The sequence below is a fragment of the Balaenoptera physalus genome, assembly GCF_965194825.1.
Source record: "Balaenoptera physalus genome assembly, chromosome: 12".
Taxonomy (NCBI): Eukaryota; Metazoa; Chordata; class Mammalia; order Artiodactyla; family Balaenopteridae; genus Balaenoptera; species Balaenoptera physalus.
Window position 1 is genome coordinate 7,803,971 of NC_138897.1, and position 17,062 is coordinate 7,821,032.

At 42.5% G+C, this 17,062-nt stretch overlaps 1 protein-coding gene and 1 pseudogene across 8 annotated transcripts in view; one reads left to right on the forward strand and one right to left on the reverse strand.

Moving 5' to 3' along the window:
* Positions 1-17,062, forward strand: part of RTTN (rotatin) — a 178,148-nt gene that overhangs the window by 126,213 nt on the left and 34,873 nt on the right. For 4 of the 7 annotated variants that reach the window (XM_082415872.1, XM_082415876.1, XM_082415875.1 and 1 more), the window contains 4 exons: positions 2,742-3,009; positions 9,220-9,323; positions 10,412-10,481; positions 11,530-11,835. In XM_082415872.1, coding sequence (XP_082271998.1) covers positions 2,742-3,009; positions 9,220-9,323; positions 10,412-10,481; positions 11,530-11,615 — 528 coding nt within the window. In that variant the 3' untranslated portion in view covers positions 11,616-11,835. Of the gene's footprint in view, positions 1-2,741; positions 3,010-9,219; positions 9,324-10,411; positions 10,482-11,529; positions 11,836-15,941; position 17,062 lie in introns of those variants that run through there. The other 3 variants (XR_014251465.1, XM_082415873.1, XM_082415874.1) reach the window with 2 other exon arrangements.
* On the reverse strand, positions 3,016-8,164 carry LOC309639107 (small ribosomal subunit protein eS1 pseudogene; annotated as a pseudogene). Its single transcript has one exon. The product of its transcript is annotated as a small ribosomal subunit protein eS1 pseudogene (transcript).

The following is a 17,062-nucleotide window of genomic DNA, read 5'->3' on the forward strand; positions in this document are numbered from 1 at the left end:
AAAGATGACGGTTTTAGAAAGACAGCTTTGTTACATTTATTTGAGATCATAAAAGCGATATATTGGTCTTCAAACAGACAAAATTGAGCAGTAACAGTTCTAGTTCAATTTGCATTGTCAAACGGTTTATGAAATCACGGCCCCTCCCCAAGTTAGACCTAACTTCTTTATGGCACACAGGTGACTTTTCAGTCCCTGAGACTCCTGTGCCAGAACGTGGCTTCCCGCCGCTGGTTTCAACTTGGGTGCTTTAAGAGGGACGGTTGGCTTAAGCAAGCCCAATACACGTGTTCCCTTAGGCTGTATTTAGGTGCGTATAAACAGGACCCCTAATTTGGAAGATCCCTTGAAGTTTGAATATGGTCAGATTATCTGTTACTTACTAGTACATAGTAATTTGAATGCTTCCCTTTCATTTACATGAAGGCCAGGATAAATTGCAAAAGTTGACCACATTCCTAAGAACTGAGTCTCCTTTTCCTCTATTGTATCATCTCCCCAGCCACCACCCCCTCCAAAAAAAACCACACTTTGAGTGCAATCTCTAAATAAATAGCAGTCTTACTAAACAAAGATCTTCTCGGTGGTATGTTGGAGCTGACTCACGCTGGTTCATGAGTGTTTTTGTTAATCTTCAGGAATTTTGCAAGCCAGCCGACATCTTGGTGGTATCTTGAAATCAGCCATGGTGGGACTATTCACGCCATGCACATCAGGGACCTGCCGCTCTCACCTCAGCTGTTTATTTGCCAGCACATGGCTGGGTGTTTGCTGTGTGTGTGTGTGTGTGTGTGTCAAGTCATCCGGAACTGGATTTTGTTGGGGGAGGGGCAGTGCTTTCTGCCACTTCCTTATGGAGAGCACGCTGGTAGGAAGCAAAGTAGGAATTCCCAAGTGGAATATAAATGCTAATCTTGGATCTGATGTGTGACTGAGCTGACGCTTATTCTTTTTAAGCTTCAGTTTCTTCATTCAAAAAAATTTTAGGTTAAACAAAATGATCTCTAAGATATTTCAACCCCCAATCTATGATTTGGTAAGGTACTTAAGCATATTTTGTTTTTCTCCTTTTTTAAAAAAAAAAAAAATTTATTTATTTTGTTGCGCCGGCTCTTAGTGGCGGCAGGCGGGCTCCTTAGTCGCGGCATGCATGCGGGGTCTAGTTCCCTGACCAGGGATCGAACCCGGGCCCCCTGCATGGGGAACGCGCAGTCCTATCCACTGTGCCACCAGGGAAGTCCCCTTTAGCGTATTTTGATTTAAGTGTGATCGGACTCCATTTCATCAGATTTCCATTTCAGGTGCAGATTGGTCAGGTTATTTTTCCTCTGCTCTAATTAGGAATCCTCCAAGCCTTCCTCTGCTCATTGTTACGACGAGCCCTGGACGCTTTCAGCCGCACCGCCCGTAACTCATCTGTAGTTATTAGAAAATGTAGCTAATGCTGTTGTACAACTAAAATTCTAAAATCATCTGTTTTCTCTCTACCATGGCATATTTCTTTGCATTCTACCCAGTGCAGGAAATCATCTAAAAATGTCTTCAGGCCCAGCAAAAAGAAGGACTGCCCAAAGCATAGTTACAATTTAAAGTAACTATCATGTATTTTATCACTGTTGTCAACTCCAGATCTCCAAGATCATGGCAGGATCTAGCTGAATTGGAAAGACAAGGGGTGAATCTAAGAAGCACTAATTTGGGCTGAGAGGTGGGAAGAGATGTGAGTGACGGCAAGGGCAGGGCAGAGTGGGATGCAGTTCTGCAGTTTACTTGTTGCTTGGCTGGTGTTGCTAATGTTTCTGTAGCTCGTTTCGTTCTTGTACTCAGTCCTTTTACATAAAAGTGCCAAACTTATTTTATAGATTCAAACCAAAATTTTGATTTAGGTGTAGGGGAACCCAAGAAATACGCCAGAATAAATTGTTAAACAGGAAGAAAGATGAGCTATTCTGGAGAGTTGTGAAAGTTAAGCGATTGTATTTCTGCACCCTGATCCAAATGCCTGTGGTTCCCATGCTGTCCTGGGCTTCTTCTTGATCTGATACTTTTATGCTTTCTTTCCTTGTTTGCATACAGATTATTCTAGGCAATAAGTTATTGTCTTTCACATAGTTCGGGGTTTGGTGTGGTTTTATGGAAGGGGTTTTATTTGGAGGTTGAAATGACTCTTACAGTTAAGTAATGGAGCTTTCTCATCTATAAGTTTACAAGAATGACATGTAGCCACGAGAAGTCATCTGTAATGATGAGCAGCTGGGGTAAAGTGAATATAAGATGTACCCACAGATTTTTTTAAAAAAACACTTGTCCTTGGTATACTACCAGAGTTGTTAACTGGTGTCCAAGACTGACTGAGGTTTTGTTTCTTTTTGTTTCCTGTAGGATAGCTTTAAATGAGTAGCAAAATTGCTAGAAGGCAGACAGAAAGAGAAAACTCAAGAAGCCTGAAATAATCCCCAAACTGAATGATCAATCCTAAATAACTAAGAGTTGACTAGTTACTTTATCCATCATCAGGAAAGGATTAGTAAGAATTACAATTTGAGCACTATTTTGTTCTCCTTAACCTTTTCACTTATACCTGGAAACAGTATAGATGGAGTGTTAGGAAGGTATTGGGAGGAAGGAGAAATTAAAGTTGGGGAAAAGAGGAGCAGAATGCTAGTATTTGATCTCTGAGGGACTAGGAAAATAATGAAGAGACTCAAGAGGAAAATAATATTCTCTCTATTTATCCACAGAGTAACTTCTTACAGAACTTTCTGTCTCTAACATTGCCAAAAGGAGGAAATAAACATCTCAGTAATCTGACCATTCTTTGGTTGAAGTTACTCCTGAATATATCATTTGGAGAAGATGGGCAGCAAATGATCCTGAGGCTTGACGGCTGTTTAGACTTACTTACAGAGATGAGCAAATTCAAGCATAAGAGCAGCCCTTATCTACCTCTTCTTATTTTTCATAACATTTGCTTCAACCCTGCCAATAAGCCCAAGATCCTGGCTAATGGTGAGTATTCTGCCTGTACACCACACGCATCCATTTATACGTGTGGTTATTCAGGTGAAAACACAGAATAGTTTATAAATAGTGTGCCAGGTGCTTATTCAGCACGCGCCACGTTCAAGGCCCTGTGGGAGGCCGCAGCTGTAGGGACGAATCGAATCGGGCGTGATTCCCGCCCCTGAGATGCTGCTGAGTCTCCCAGGCTAACAAGTCGCCGCACGACGGCCAGGCTGGATCCAGGAGGTAGTACCGAGCTGGGCCTGGGCCCCACCTCCTCCTCCCATCCCTCCTCCCGGTCCTCTGACTCCTCCAGCCTTTGAGCGGGCGCTGCCCTGTCCGAGGAGCCTGCCCAGACCAGCCTGCCCACGTGGTAGCCCCACCTCTTCCTCCTGCCTCCCCGCCCTCTCACCCTCTGCCCCTTCCCCTGCTCTACCTTTCGCCATAGCATTACCACCAGCTGCTACACTGTGTTTTCAGTGTATACCTAGGTGTTCCTCGTCTGCCTGCAGCGGAACATAAGCTCTTACAAGTCAGGAGGTTTCTGTCTCTTTTGTTCACGTGTATGCGGAGCAGCTAGAATCGCGCCCATCACTAGTGGGCGCCCAGTGGGCGTGTGAGCTGGAGGGTGACACTGAGCAGGCAGCAGGGCTCAGGACCCAAGAGCACTGGTGACAGTGGCTTCACAGCGGCTTCATTCTCTGATCTCGGGACAGATGGAGGCGAGGATTGGTGAGCATTCAGACAAACTTTGAAGCAGAAGGAGCGAAATGGAAACATCTGTTTGTGCAGCCATGTGCTGTTTCTGTGAGGGGTGTGCGAATTTCACGTTTTATGAGGAGGCGTGTTATCATGAAAAGAAGAGAGGTGGGCTCTAGACTCCCACGTACCTGGTGCCGGATGCCAGGCCCTCGTGCGCTCCCTCAGCGTCGCCTGGGGCGGCTTCTCCGGGTCCACTTTCTTCATCTAGAAAATGGTCCCTCCTTTCTTGACTTCAGTAGAAATGAGTTGTTAATACATAAAGTGCCTAGCGCTGTTTATGGTACATGCTGGTGCTCCAGATGTATTAATTCTCTTTCCATTCATGTTTTTCACTTAAAGTTTTCTTAGAGGTGTTTTTCTATGAAACACGGAGTTTTCCAAGTGGAAAGGATTCTGCTTACATTCTGTTGTGTATAGTCATGATTCTGTTTTTCTGATAGTAATTATTGAATTGCTAGAAATGTGGGGGAAGATTTTAGAAGCTCAGCCAGCCTTTAACTTCCCTGAATGAATTCCCGTGGCCCCTCTGCTGGCGCTGTGTGGCCGCCATGGGGGAGGGGCTGGGGGGGGGGCTCCAGCGACTTGTTTCCAGGTTTCCATCCTCCTCCGCTGTGCCTCCCTCAGTCCTTACGTTGTGAAGTGAGGGTGGCGCTAGGGCCCTGCCTCAGGGGGCAGTGAGACGGCCTGTGTGAGGTGCCTGTCCCTCCTCCTGCCATCACCTGTTAGCAGTCGCCTTCCTCACAATAAGTTGTTCCTTTGGGGACTGCTGACTGCAATTTTATTATTGAGAGAGTTGGGAAAAGGTCAGGCTTTGGGGAGCTAAAGGAAAAGTCTGCATTTTCCATTTCTGGATCACTCAGGGTTTGTTTGTTTTTTTTTTTTTTTCACAAATAAGATCTTTTATTTGTCACCATTAAAAGTCTGAATTTTAAACAGATTCTTAGACTGGTGGCTCATATCCATCAGCTGGTTCAACTTTAGCACCTGTCTCGTCCCCGGTAGCTTTTCCAGGACTACTACCTTCACCATGTAGCTCTGTGAGTTTTCCCAGTTCAAACTTGGGCTTCCTCAGCATTTTTACTTTTCTAACGAAGACGTCATGGACCTCTTCTGTGTCTTTTCCAGTGCTGTCTGGAATCAATTTATTGACCACCTCTTTCAAGTCATTTGTCTGCTCCTCTCTGGTCGTGATTTCCACCGTCTTCTTCTGGGTCTGGTGGACTTGCTGGTGCTGGGCATAAGAGGTCTTCCCGAATCTGATTGTTTCATTTTTTAGTAAAACCCACACAGAATAGACGAAGCAAATAACCATCGGTAGTCTTGACATCCACGTGAGCTTCAGTCATGGTCTGCCATTTTTTGACCCTGGAGCACATTTTGTCACGCCTAAGATCCATGCCACGGAAATTAGTCAGGCAGTTTTTGCCCTGAACACCCTCGGTGATTAGCTTGAATTTTCTAAATGCAGCTTCATCATTCTGCAGATCAGCAGGGCTCACTTCAAAAACACGACCCTTGAGGCCATCAGATGCGATTTTGGTTCCTTGAGTTCTCGTGACCAGTGTTTTCCCAATATTTCTTATACTGAACATAGCTGGTACTTTCACATCATACCAATGTTTCTTAGAAAATTGGTCAACCACTCTCTTCTTGGCTCCCTTTTTGCTGCCTTTCGTAAGACACTTGTTATTGCTGACCGCCAGGGTGCTGCTCAGAGAGCCAAAAGGCTGGATCGCTCAGGATTTATTTTTAAACATTTCCTTGTATCAGCGATGTGCTCTCTCCTTCATTAGCTTCAAGAAGGAGCTTTCCCCAGCCCCACAGATGTGAGATCAGGGGCCTTCAAGGCAGGGTAGGAAGCAGCAACTGTGCGGTTTCTACATGGACGTGTCGCAGGCACTGCCTCTATCTCCACTTGGGGATCCAGAGGGAATGCTTGGCAGGGTCAGGCAGCTTGAAAGTCTTCCCAGCAAGGCTGCGTGACTCTGATAGTAGCACCCAAACATCCAGTTTAGATGGCCAGGAGTAGAGTGGGCAGTGGGGCTTGACTTTGCTTTTAAACAGATCCAGAGTACTCCTTGTTTCTGGTCATGTCAGAGTAGGTCTCCTCTCTGAAAACAACAAAAACATGCTAGATAAAATATATTAAAATTCACCTTAAAAAAATCAAAGAACTGAAAACATAGTGGGAAACTTCTCGGCCAATTTTGATTGAAAGTCTGTGCCCAGAGAGGTAAGAAGTTTGTAGAAGGCTCTTTAGCTCCCAGGACATTTGCCAGCTTTGTGTGCTTGGGCTTTTGTCCAGGAGTGCCAAGAGGGGAGAGGACAGTTGCCGGGGATCTCCAGAGTCTTATGGACCATCCCACAGGTATTGAGCTGGAATCCCAAAGAACTAACCTCTTAGAAAAGGATGAATCAGAATTAAATTGGTGCCCCAAACCTCATGCAGGCGACTAGAAAGAAAAGAAAACCAAGTGTGAGAATGGGCACCACAGACTGCCCCTCACAGCTCTGCACCCCAGAGACACATAGACAAGTGGCCCATGACCTTGGTCGGAGCTGATCCTCGATTGGCAGTGCCACTGGGGGCTGAGCAGAAGCAAACTGCCCTCTGATGGATGGAGGACAAGTTTGTACTAGGCCTCAGGGAACCTCTACAAATAATTTTTCAAAAGCATCAGCCAGTATACAGTTAAAGGTGACCAAGCTTGTCAGGAAAAATGGCAACGTGAGTGAGAAACAGCAGGGGGAAAAATACCAACTTATCTGCCTAGATTTCAGATGTTGGAATCATAAAACACAGATTTGAAATGACTTTATTTATACAATATTTAGATAAATAAATGACAAGCTTGAAAGTATTTGCTAGGAATAGGAGATTGAAAAATTGAAAGATCTGGAAAAAGAACCAAGGAGAGCTTCACTGTTGAGTATGATAATCAGCCACTTATAGGTGTTTAAATGTAAATTAAGATATTCAGTTTGTTAGTCACACTAGCTACATGTGGCTATTGGCTATCTTATTAGACCACATACATATAAATATTTCCATCATTGTAGGAAGTGCTATTAGACAGGACTATTCTAGAACTTCAATAGCCAAAATTAAAAACTCAGTATACATGTCTGGCAGCAAGTTAGGTGCAGTGGAGGAGAAAAGTTAGGCATTAGAAGATAGATCAGAAAAACAATATCCAGAATGCAGCACAGATAGCTAAAAAAGATGAGAAAAGATTAAAAGAATAAAGGGTTAAAAAAAAAAGGTAAGTGACATAGCAGATACATTGGGACAGTCTAATTGCATGTTTAATTGAAGTCCTCGAAGGAGAGAAGAGAGGAAATGTAAGCGATGACAGCCAAACATTTTAAGGACTGTTTTCGTCAGACACTAATCCATAGATTCAGGAGACTCAGATAATTCCGAGCAGATAAAGAAAAATAAATCCACGTCTGTTCTCTGGAGGTTATTTCTATGTTTCTGTGCGAGTTCAGTTCATACCTATTTGTTAAACTTGAAAATGTTTTACATGCTTTTTTGTGTACATGTTATATTCCACAATAAAATGTGCTTTTTAAAAAAATTGATCCACTTGCATTATCAGAGGGGACACTACATTAAGTGACCTATATATGTACTTTATTAAAAATTTTAGGAGATAGTAACTGGTTGAAGGAGTTCTATAAACTCATTGAGATCATGGGGTATATGTTCTGAGTGTCTGATAAAAAGTATGGAAACATCCCTGGATGATCCTCAGATGGAGAACACAGAAATCACCCTGCATTTGATGATGGTCCCTAAGAGTGCCAGCTGCCACCCGTCACCTCCCGTGATGGATTGCATCAGGTAGCTGTGGTATAGAGGCTGGGTCTGGGTAGGTTATGATACAGAGGTGGCGGGGCACGCAGAGCAGGTGGTGAGGCAGGAGGGGGTGGTCAGCAGAGAGTCGCAGCCCCCACACCTCACTTCCGCACCGTCTGTCCCTGCTGCACAGAGTTCACTTTATGGAGCCGCCTTTTTTTTTTTTTTCTGTAAAAGATTTTAAATTTCTTAAAATTTCTTTAAAAATGCTAAATAAAATCACTTAAAATCATTTTTGTTTGCTTTAGTTATGGCATCTTTCATCCAACTAGTATTTATTGAGACCCTGCAATAAACTTGGAATGTGAATATTCACCAGTGAGCAGACACACAGACTCTGCCCTCAGCTAGGTTACAGTTTCACTAGGTGCATTCATTGAGGTGGGGATAATGCAGAGAGAGAGTTCCCAATAACAAGTGTTTCACCCCTAAGAATGCAACATGTTTTTAAAATCACACATTTTAGAGGGAAAATAATTTGATAGAATTTATTGATACATACGGTTAAGTAGTAAAATAGGTTCATGTATTGTTCTGAAACAGTTGGACGATCTCCTTGGGGCTAGACATCTCTACTTTAAAATGAGTAGGCTGCTGCAGATAATTTGTAAGTCTTGATTTCATACTCCGGCCAGCTTTGCACAGAGGGGGTGTATCTTGTGTGTTGTTACGCCTTTAAATAACATTTTCCCCTTTCTCTCTCTCTCTCTCTCTCTCTCTCTCTCACACACACACACACACACACACACACACACACACACACGCCTTTGAAATGTTTAGTCCTTTTTTAAAAGGCTTAACTAATATGGTATTTCTTTTTTTTTTTTTTTTAATTTCTTGTTGTTTTTTTTTTTTTTAATTTTATTTATTTATTTATTTTTATTTATTTTTGGCTGTGTTGGGTCTTCGTTTCTGTGCGAGGGCCCTCTCCAATCGTGGCAAGCGGGGGCCACTCCTCATCGCGGTGCACGGGCCTCTCACCATCGCGACCTCTCTTGTTGCGGAGCACAGGCTCCAGACGCGCAGGCTCAGTAGTTGTGGTTCACGGGCCCAGCTGCTCCGTGGCATGTGGGATCCTCCCAGACCAGGGCTCGAACCCGTGTCCCCTGCATTGGCAGGCAGATTCTCAACCACTGCACCACCAGGGAAGCCCCCTAATATGGTATTTCTTGATTACTGTTTTATATAGTAGCCCATGCTATTGATATGTTTGTATAATGTCTTTATAATTTATCGTAAGAGCAAATCCTATTTTCCTGCATGTGAAAATGTGAGATATGATTGAACGGCTCATTGATAAACCCATTGTGTAATGGCTTACTTCTGCTCTATCGTTGTCTTTAAATGAATGCGCCTTTGTTGAATTAGGGCCGAAAAAGTTAAGCAGCCGTGGCTTCCCTGACAGTTCTGTGCCTGCTGTGAAAACAATTTGTTTCGAGGTGGTTCTCCCACATACCACATGTTATAAAAGATTGCTTTTGCCAACTTTGTATTTGTTTGGTGGGTACAAAGGGGTTATCTGACCAGTCTAAGATATGAATACAATGTATTGTCTGGGACTGAACTTTTTTTTTTAATGTGCTTATTATTAGAAAAAGTCATCAGTGTGCTAGCTGCCTGTCTGGAAAGTGAGAATCAAAATGCTCAGAGGATTGGAGCAGCTGCGCTTTGGGCTCTGATTCACAATTACCAAAAGGTCAGTTTTTAAAATCGTTGTTGTCCCTAGGGGGCAAACACCAAGGCTCTCGGGACGTCAGAGGACTGTCAGCAAGGAAAAAATCAAAGTCAAAGATAATGTTGCCTTTGTGCTTTCAAACCATTAGTAAACAATCTGTCAAAATCTTTCATGTAATCATTTCAATAGGAGGTGTCTCAGTTCCAAGTGTTCCTCTCTTGAGTGAATTCTCCCTGTTAATATAACTTGATTTGCCATATTGGTACAATGCTAGTATGAACTGTTTCTTCTAAAAGACGGGTCAAGGAAAAATTCATCTTGAAATCAGGCCGAACAATGAAGTTTTATCCAGTTGCGGGATTCGCCTTTCTCTAGGACGCGTCATCACTGAACTTTGAAGTCAGTTCAGTCCTTGTAAGGCTGCGGCAGAGGGCCGGCCCCAGGGGAATGGCCAGCAGGTGGGACTTGCACCTGCTCTCTCTGGCCTCTGGTCTTCTCTTTGATGGCAGACGTCTCACTCCTGAGAGAAATACCTGTGTGTACCTAGTGGCTGAGTAGTGGCCAGGTGACGGTGTTAGGACAGATGGCCATCCCCGAACGGTACTCACGCAGCTGGCCGTCCCTGGTGCGCGCTGGCTGGTGTCAGCACTCTTGAGGACAGAGGCCGCTCTTGTCACTGTCACCCCTGTACCCCCAGGGCTCAGCACAGGGTTGTGCACTTTGGAGTCGCTCAGTAAGTACTTGTTGACCAACTGACCGACTGCTAGTATTGCGTACCCTTGATCTGAAATCTGAGGTTTAAGGAAATAATGAAATACTGAAACTGGAATGGCATAGTTTAAAATAGCAAATTGAGATCAGGGGAGAAGGGGGAAAAGGGGAGGGAAGGAAGAACATGGGACAGTAGAGCAAGAATCAAGTCAGATAGGGAAGGACGTGGGCGGTGGCACAGCGGGATGGACTAGTGTAGAATCTGCAGCTACATCATTCTCTTCTGTAGTATCCAGTTTAATACTGCAGTCAACAAGCGCAGACTTAGTATTGTGCTATCCTGATTCTTAAACACATGGGAATAAATCTAATTGATGGATTGCTCTATATTATCCTAGGCAAAAACAACTTTGAAAAATCCATCAGTAAAAAGAAGAGTGGATGAAGCATATTCCACAGCAAAGAAAAGTAAGTTTTATTGTTAAAGAGATTATAGTTAAACTTGGAAGCTGTTCACTGAATTCTCTGATTAATGATATATTTGGACAGTTCACAGCAAAATGGCAGTTTTCTACACTGATGTTTGAGGAGCTTCTATGTTGAAGCATTGCAAAGTGTACCAGTATTTGGTCCATGTTTTTCATTGTAACATTTTTTAAAATAATGAAATGTTCTAATAGATGAATGTTTGAGATACAGTATTTTCTTAAGACATGTCAGTGATCTTTCTCCAACTCATTTTTTTGTATCAAATTTCTTTTTGCCAGTGGCTACCACTGTGCTAAAGTGTGTTCTTACGTGATAAGAACTAGGCCCAATTAGAATTGACCTTGAACAGAAAATGTTGATCTAACGTCAGGGAGTTGAATTACAGTCTTCCAAGAATAGATCCCATTGCCCCTGCATCCACTCAGTCCTGTGATGTGAGGCAGCGTTTTCCTCTCAAAGTGCATTTTTCATTTTAAGTGATACCGGTTTTCAATGAGCATTATTCTCTAAACCTTTTTTCCGCTAAGATACTGAACTGTGTCTTTCCTGTACTATTCTGTGTCTGTTGGTTATTAATTTGTGTTTTTATAGTGTAATTTTTTGTAAGTGGTTTGGTTTTGGGTTTCCCCCCCCCCCGCTTTGGTTTGTTTCTAGCTATGACCATGAGTTTCTAGAGGCAGTGAATGTTTGAATTTATGTGGTAGGAGGGGTGGTACGTAAAAAGAGCAAGGCATTCATTTGGGATCATAGGTAATAGTGTCCATTACGGAGGTATATTGCTTTTTGTTTATACTCTGTGGCTAAACCAGTAATTAAAAATAAATTCCGTAACTTCTTAATTTTTAAAATGTTTAATATTTTAAATATTAAATTTAAAAATATTCTTATAATGCTAGCAGATCAAGAATTGGAATAGAACTTTGTCACAGATAATCCTATTCACGTGTGTTTGTGTGTGTGTCTACTGTTCAGTGCAGTGCTAAAGTTTAATAAATTGCTCTTCTGTGCTCTAATTTTTCTATCTCAGCTTTCTTAAACTCAGAAGAAACCCCTCTAAATGCCTATTATTTGAAATGTCTTGAAAACCTTGTACAGCAACTTAACTCTTCGTGAGTGCTCTGAGATGCTTTGCGAAGCCAGCGGCCACCGGACAGGTGAGCCAACCTTGAAGCAAGTTGTGTGTAGACCTGTCCCTGAAGACGTGCTAAGCCTCTGCATCAAAGGGCATAGAGAGTCCTGGGAACACAAACATTTTTTTTTCTATGCAATGTGTTTTGTAAAAATCCTATTTATCAGTTATTTAATAAAATAAAATATTTTTAGCAACTGAAAATTGACTAATAATTGCTGCTTACAGGCTTTTATCAGTCTCATGAATATAAATTTTAGGCATGGAAAGAAGACATTGTGTTCTGATTTCCTTTTTTAAAAAAATTTTTACATGAAGTTTGGCTCATCAATACAAATCCTTATTTTTCAAAGCATACACATCAGTGAAGGAATATTTGTAGTAAACGTGTATAATTTTGTGAGTCACTTCTTTTTGCAATTTTTAGTGATAGTAATTCCTTTCCATATGATTTATAAATGTGTTATATTTTATTATTTTCACCTTTCAACCTCTGAAATGTTGTGTAATAAAAAAGGAAGAAATAGTGTTTATGGTCATGTACCGTGGCCTGGGTTCAAATTCTGTCTCAGCTCAGAACATCATGAAGAACAGAAATGCGAAAAATCTAGCAGGAACAACTCTGTCGTGGCCTCCTCACATAACTCTTAACTAACATGTAGTTCTGAACTCAGAACTTAAGATTGGGAGTTCCCTGGCGATCCAGTGGTACTGCTGTGGCCCAGGTTCAGTCCCTCATCGGGGAACTAAGATCCTGCATATACACACACATACACCACACACATATATACACACTCATTATTTAGGAAAAAATTTTCTAATTAAATTATGGTTAGCAAGAAAAAGAAAAAAAGCCTTTTTTATTAAGTACTATTAGCAAATTGCTATCATTAATAAAATAAGCCATGTGATGTTATTTACGCTAGAAGCATGGGGACAAAATATATGTTAAATGCTGAAATAGAAGCAGATAAATTTGTAGTTTCTGAAAGTTACTCATTAGAGATCTGAAAAATAGATCTAGGAAGTTCAGAAGTTTCTGGATAGCCCAAATTAATTTGAAGCAATGGACATGCCAATATTCTGAAAAATTCTAAGAGCAGGAATCTTAGGAATTGTTTCTTCCTTTTTTCCTGGTTTCTTATATTCTATGTCATTTTCTTGGTATTACCTTTCAACCCTCATTGATGAATGATAGAACGGATTTCTCTGTAACTTCCATTTAAAGAGCTCTTTCTATGTCACAGGCACTATTCTCCGAACATTTATTATTTAATCTGTCTTTCTCTAAAATACTACCATTGTACCTATGTTAGAGGTGAGTGAACGCAGTGGCTAGGTGATCCCTTTGTGGGTGATGAAGAGGGAAGTTGAGGTTGGAACCCAGGATAACTGCTGACAGGCCTCAGGGTTTTAACCACTGTGCTCTGCTGCCTTTTTTTCTCATTGAAATCCCTGCCTTTGTGTTTGGATCTTATGGATAACTTACATTTTTCTACAAAACTTGGGTCTCTCTGGTAAATGATCACTTCCTTTATGGTTCATTGATTGATTGATTCACATCTCAGAGTTTGCTTTGCCTCAGGCCTTTAGAATCGGAGAGAATTGTAATTGATTATGTTCCCTAGCAGTTCAAGGTAGTACTACAGGGGGATTTGTAGCCCAGCAGGGATGTTACCTGCTGAAGCCTAGGAGCCCTGGAAAGGGGGAGAGGTCGTGGCTTCAGGAGAACATGTCCGGGGTGTGAACCCCAGGGGCACGTGGTGTTCCCGGGCCCTGCTTTGTGTCCAGCCAACCAGTGAGGAAGCTGGTAAGCAGGAGATCTTGAGGTGACCGGCCCGCTGTTTCAGCAACTGCCGTGGTACTACCTTGGGGACCCACCAGCATCAGAATCCCCCGGGATGCTTGTTGAAATGCAGATTCCTGGGCCCACTGAAGCATAGTCTTCGGCCTGTGTCTAGAATTGTTAGCAAACTCGCCAGGTGATCTTTACGCTCACCACAATTGGAGAAGCACTGATTAATCCCCTGACTTTACAGAAAACTGCCTAGAACATGAAACTGGCTTAACAGCACTCGATTACTTAGTGAGGAAGTCAGAACTTGAATCTGGGTCTCTGGAATGCTAGTCAAGTGTTCTCTCTTTCACACACCCCTAGTTTAGGCAGAGGTCCAGAAAGCAGGTGTAGGGAACTAATTCATGCCTTACGGTCTGCAGATGTCCCATTTCCTGGCCTCTTTGGTTGGTTGCGTTAGTGTGTGTCTCTGCTAAGAATGAGCTCGAAGACTGCCGTGTTAACCAGGGCAGGCAGACATTGATCCTGAGGCGTCTGTATTTAAGGCCTTGAGCAGTCTGGGGGACGAGGCAGCCCCTGGTTTTGAAAACAGAGGAAACAAGTAGAAAAACTAGCTGACCTAGTTGGAGCCTTTCCCCACTCTTCCTAAAATCGCTTTCAGAAGTGAATAACTGGATGTACTTTTCTTTGGTATTCTGTAAATAATGGAGTGAAAAATAGAATTTGACCGTTTAACTGCAGGTCGCCAATTTTCCTTTGTAGTGTTAAATTACTACAGATGATGAGTATATTTTCGATCATTAGTCTTTGTGGCTGCACCTTGTCTACCCCCCATTTCCTGAGATCTGCTGCTTGACCCATGATGTTTCTCAAATTTGGCAGGTTGATGAGTAAGAATAATGATTGGCATTCCTGTTCTTGCCCTACGAGGTGTGCCCACAGTTCTTTCGGGGAACGTGGCAAAGTGGTTAAGGGCATAGGGCTCTGGAGTCATATGGACCTGGGGCCAGCCCTGGCCTCACCCTGCACAGCTGCAGGGACCTGGGACAGCCTCCAGGCCATTTCTTCCGCTAAGTATACCCACCTTGTAAAGTTGGGGAGAGGATTGAGTGCCCAGTCTTCTCTGTGTACCTGGTACATAGCTGATTGTCTCTTAAATGTTATCAGTGATTGATTATTCTTACAGTCTCAGAAATGTATCTCTTTCATTAAAACATTAACTCTTTTGTGTCCTTGCAATGCTTCTCTCCCTTTGGGGAGGGGGATGTGCTGGAAAGTGAGTTTTGTTGTCAGAACTAAGGCTCCCACATTCCAAAAAGGTCATCCGTTTCTGGTGGAGGCGCACGTCCACAGTCCTGAGGTCGCTAAAGGCACAGACATGGAGCAAGTCGTCTAAGTCTTGCAAAGCACTGCATAGAGGTGCTAAATACACCTGGGTGACCTGATGCTTTTTCTTCTTCGGCTCATCAGGTTGTCTTGATTGAATGTCAGTTGGTGAAATATTGCTCTTTCTCCGTTTGAATTGTGAAAATGGAAAATACAAGAAATTATAATCTTAGCAGCCGAAAGAAAATCTTAGCTTACAGAATCCATCAGTTTGGGAGCAGACCTTTTCCACTTGCCACCTGTTGTTGAGCTGTGTGATCCAGGAAGTTAGGGGAATGGATGATAAAAGGCCATTGTTTCTGTGAATTAGGAAACTTAGTTTTGGGGAACTTAGAGCTTATTTTTCTTAAGTCAGAAGTTATTCCTCACAGGAAATTCCTTATAAAACTCAGGTAACAGGTCTCATACATAGGCTCAGGATGTTCGGAAGACCATGCCAAGACCTGGGGTTCTGAGGTTTGGCACCGAGACACAAGGGGCTCGGCATGATCCTGTTTTAACTGTTCCCAACAACGTTCACCTTTGCGTTTCATTTGCTCCTTCTGCATTTGGGAAATCTGCTTCAGAAAAAAAAATCTGCTTTTTTAAAAACGGTGTTTCATAAAAGATCCATATGGTAACATTCAATAAATTTCTTTTTAACTAATTTCAAGCCAAGAGGAATGTATGTGTTTTAATGTAGACTCCAAGGGGAAAATTCTTTCATGCATTTCTTCTTTTCCAATAACGTCTCTTTCCCTGTGGCTTCACCCGTGCCCGCAGCCGTGCCTTTGGAGCGTCTGCGTCCCATTTGGTTCATTCATCTGGGCAGCAATGCTCGGCGTTCTGGTAGCAGATTGCTTGCAGTTCTGGAAACATGACTTCCTCAGATACTCTGTTAGAACATTCTTCCCTTGGCTTACCCTGGGAGGAGACAGATTATAAAGTGGAAAACTATTTTTAATCATTTTCTGGTGATATTTGTAAAGATTGGATCGCAAAGAATCAGTTTATGGATATGATAGCTCTTACAAAAATTTACCTCTTATATCTGTTAGGAAAAGCCATGATTGCAGAGTAGAAAGTCCAAAATAATAATGGCTTCCGTGAGAGAAGAGTTTCTTTTTCTGTTTTTTGTTTTTTTCCACAGCCGGCAAGCTCCCCGCCGCCACCCCGGGGTGGGGTGCAGTCCTTGGCTGACAGTGTCCTCAGGGGCTCAAGTGCCCGTCCTTTGATACATTCTTCCTTCAGCAAGTTACCACGTGGACATCTGGAAGGAAAAGAACTCCCCCAGCTGCCTATTGCCCCTTTCAGGAGGCTTCCCAAAAGAGCAGTCTCACAACTTGCCCTTAGGTCCTTGGAGAGAACAGTGTGTTGACTACAAGGGAAGCGAAGGGCTGTAGCCCTTCAGCGGGGCTCGCTGCACATTTAGTGCCACAGGCCTCTGCCGGGCAGGAAGGAGCAAGGGGTTCCGTTACGCAACCACCAGTCCCTGCCCCGCTGGCCAGCGTTCTAGCTGATTTAAGAGAAAGACATGGTACAGCCAGAAGTTAAAGTATTATGTTCCCAAATTAAAAGTAAGAGGTTAGATGCTTATTGAATTTATTCGATCTGCGTTTAGACTTTGTGATTAAGTCTAGTTGCGTTTAGAACTGGAAATAGTACTGTCAGAGAATAAAGATCACTTCCTGGTGTGGGTTTATCCCCATGACATGAAAGCCTTCAGTTGTCAGAACCCACCTGCTTATCACAGAGAAATATGTCTGTGAAGACGGAGTAGTTGGTCTGAGCAGTCGCCAGCATTCTCAATGATAGTTTAATTAATCAAAAACTTAATTGGAAAATTTTAACATATATGTACTTTTACCATTTATTTCAAATATGTAAATATGTGTTCATTACCCAGTCTCTTAATAAGGGCTGAGGCCTTTTTTGAAGGTAGTTCCTTCACTGATGTTGTGTTTTTTTGGGCATAAATCACATCTCTGGACAATTTCCAATTTCAGTTTCTGGAAGTGGAGCAAAAACTAAGACACTTACTAAGCGATCTAAACCTCGACCTCTTCCAGATTTTTCTTTACCATTTTATCCAAGAATTCTTCCAGATTTCTATTATTTCTGACTTTCTTTTGTAGTTAACTCACCACACCAGATTCAACAGCAATTTGTGACTCCTTGTTTCTAATTCTTTGCAAAGCATCCAGCTTAGCTCTTATAGAAATAATTATTTTTCATCTTACCGCTGTCCTTAGTATTTAACCAAATTCTGTA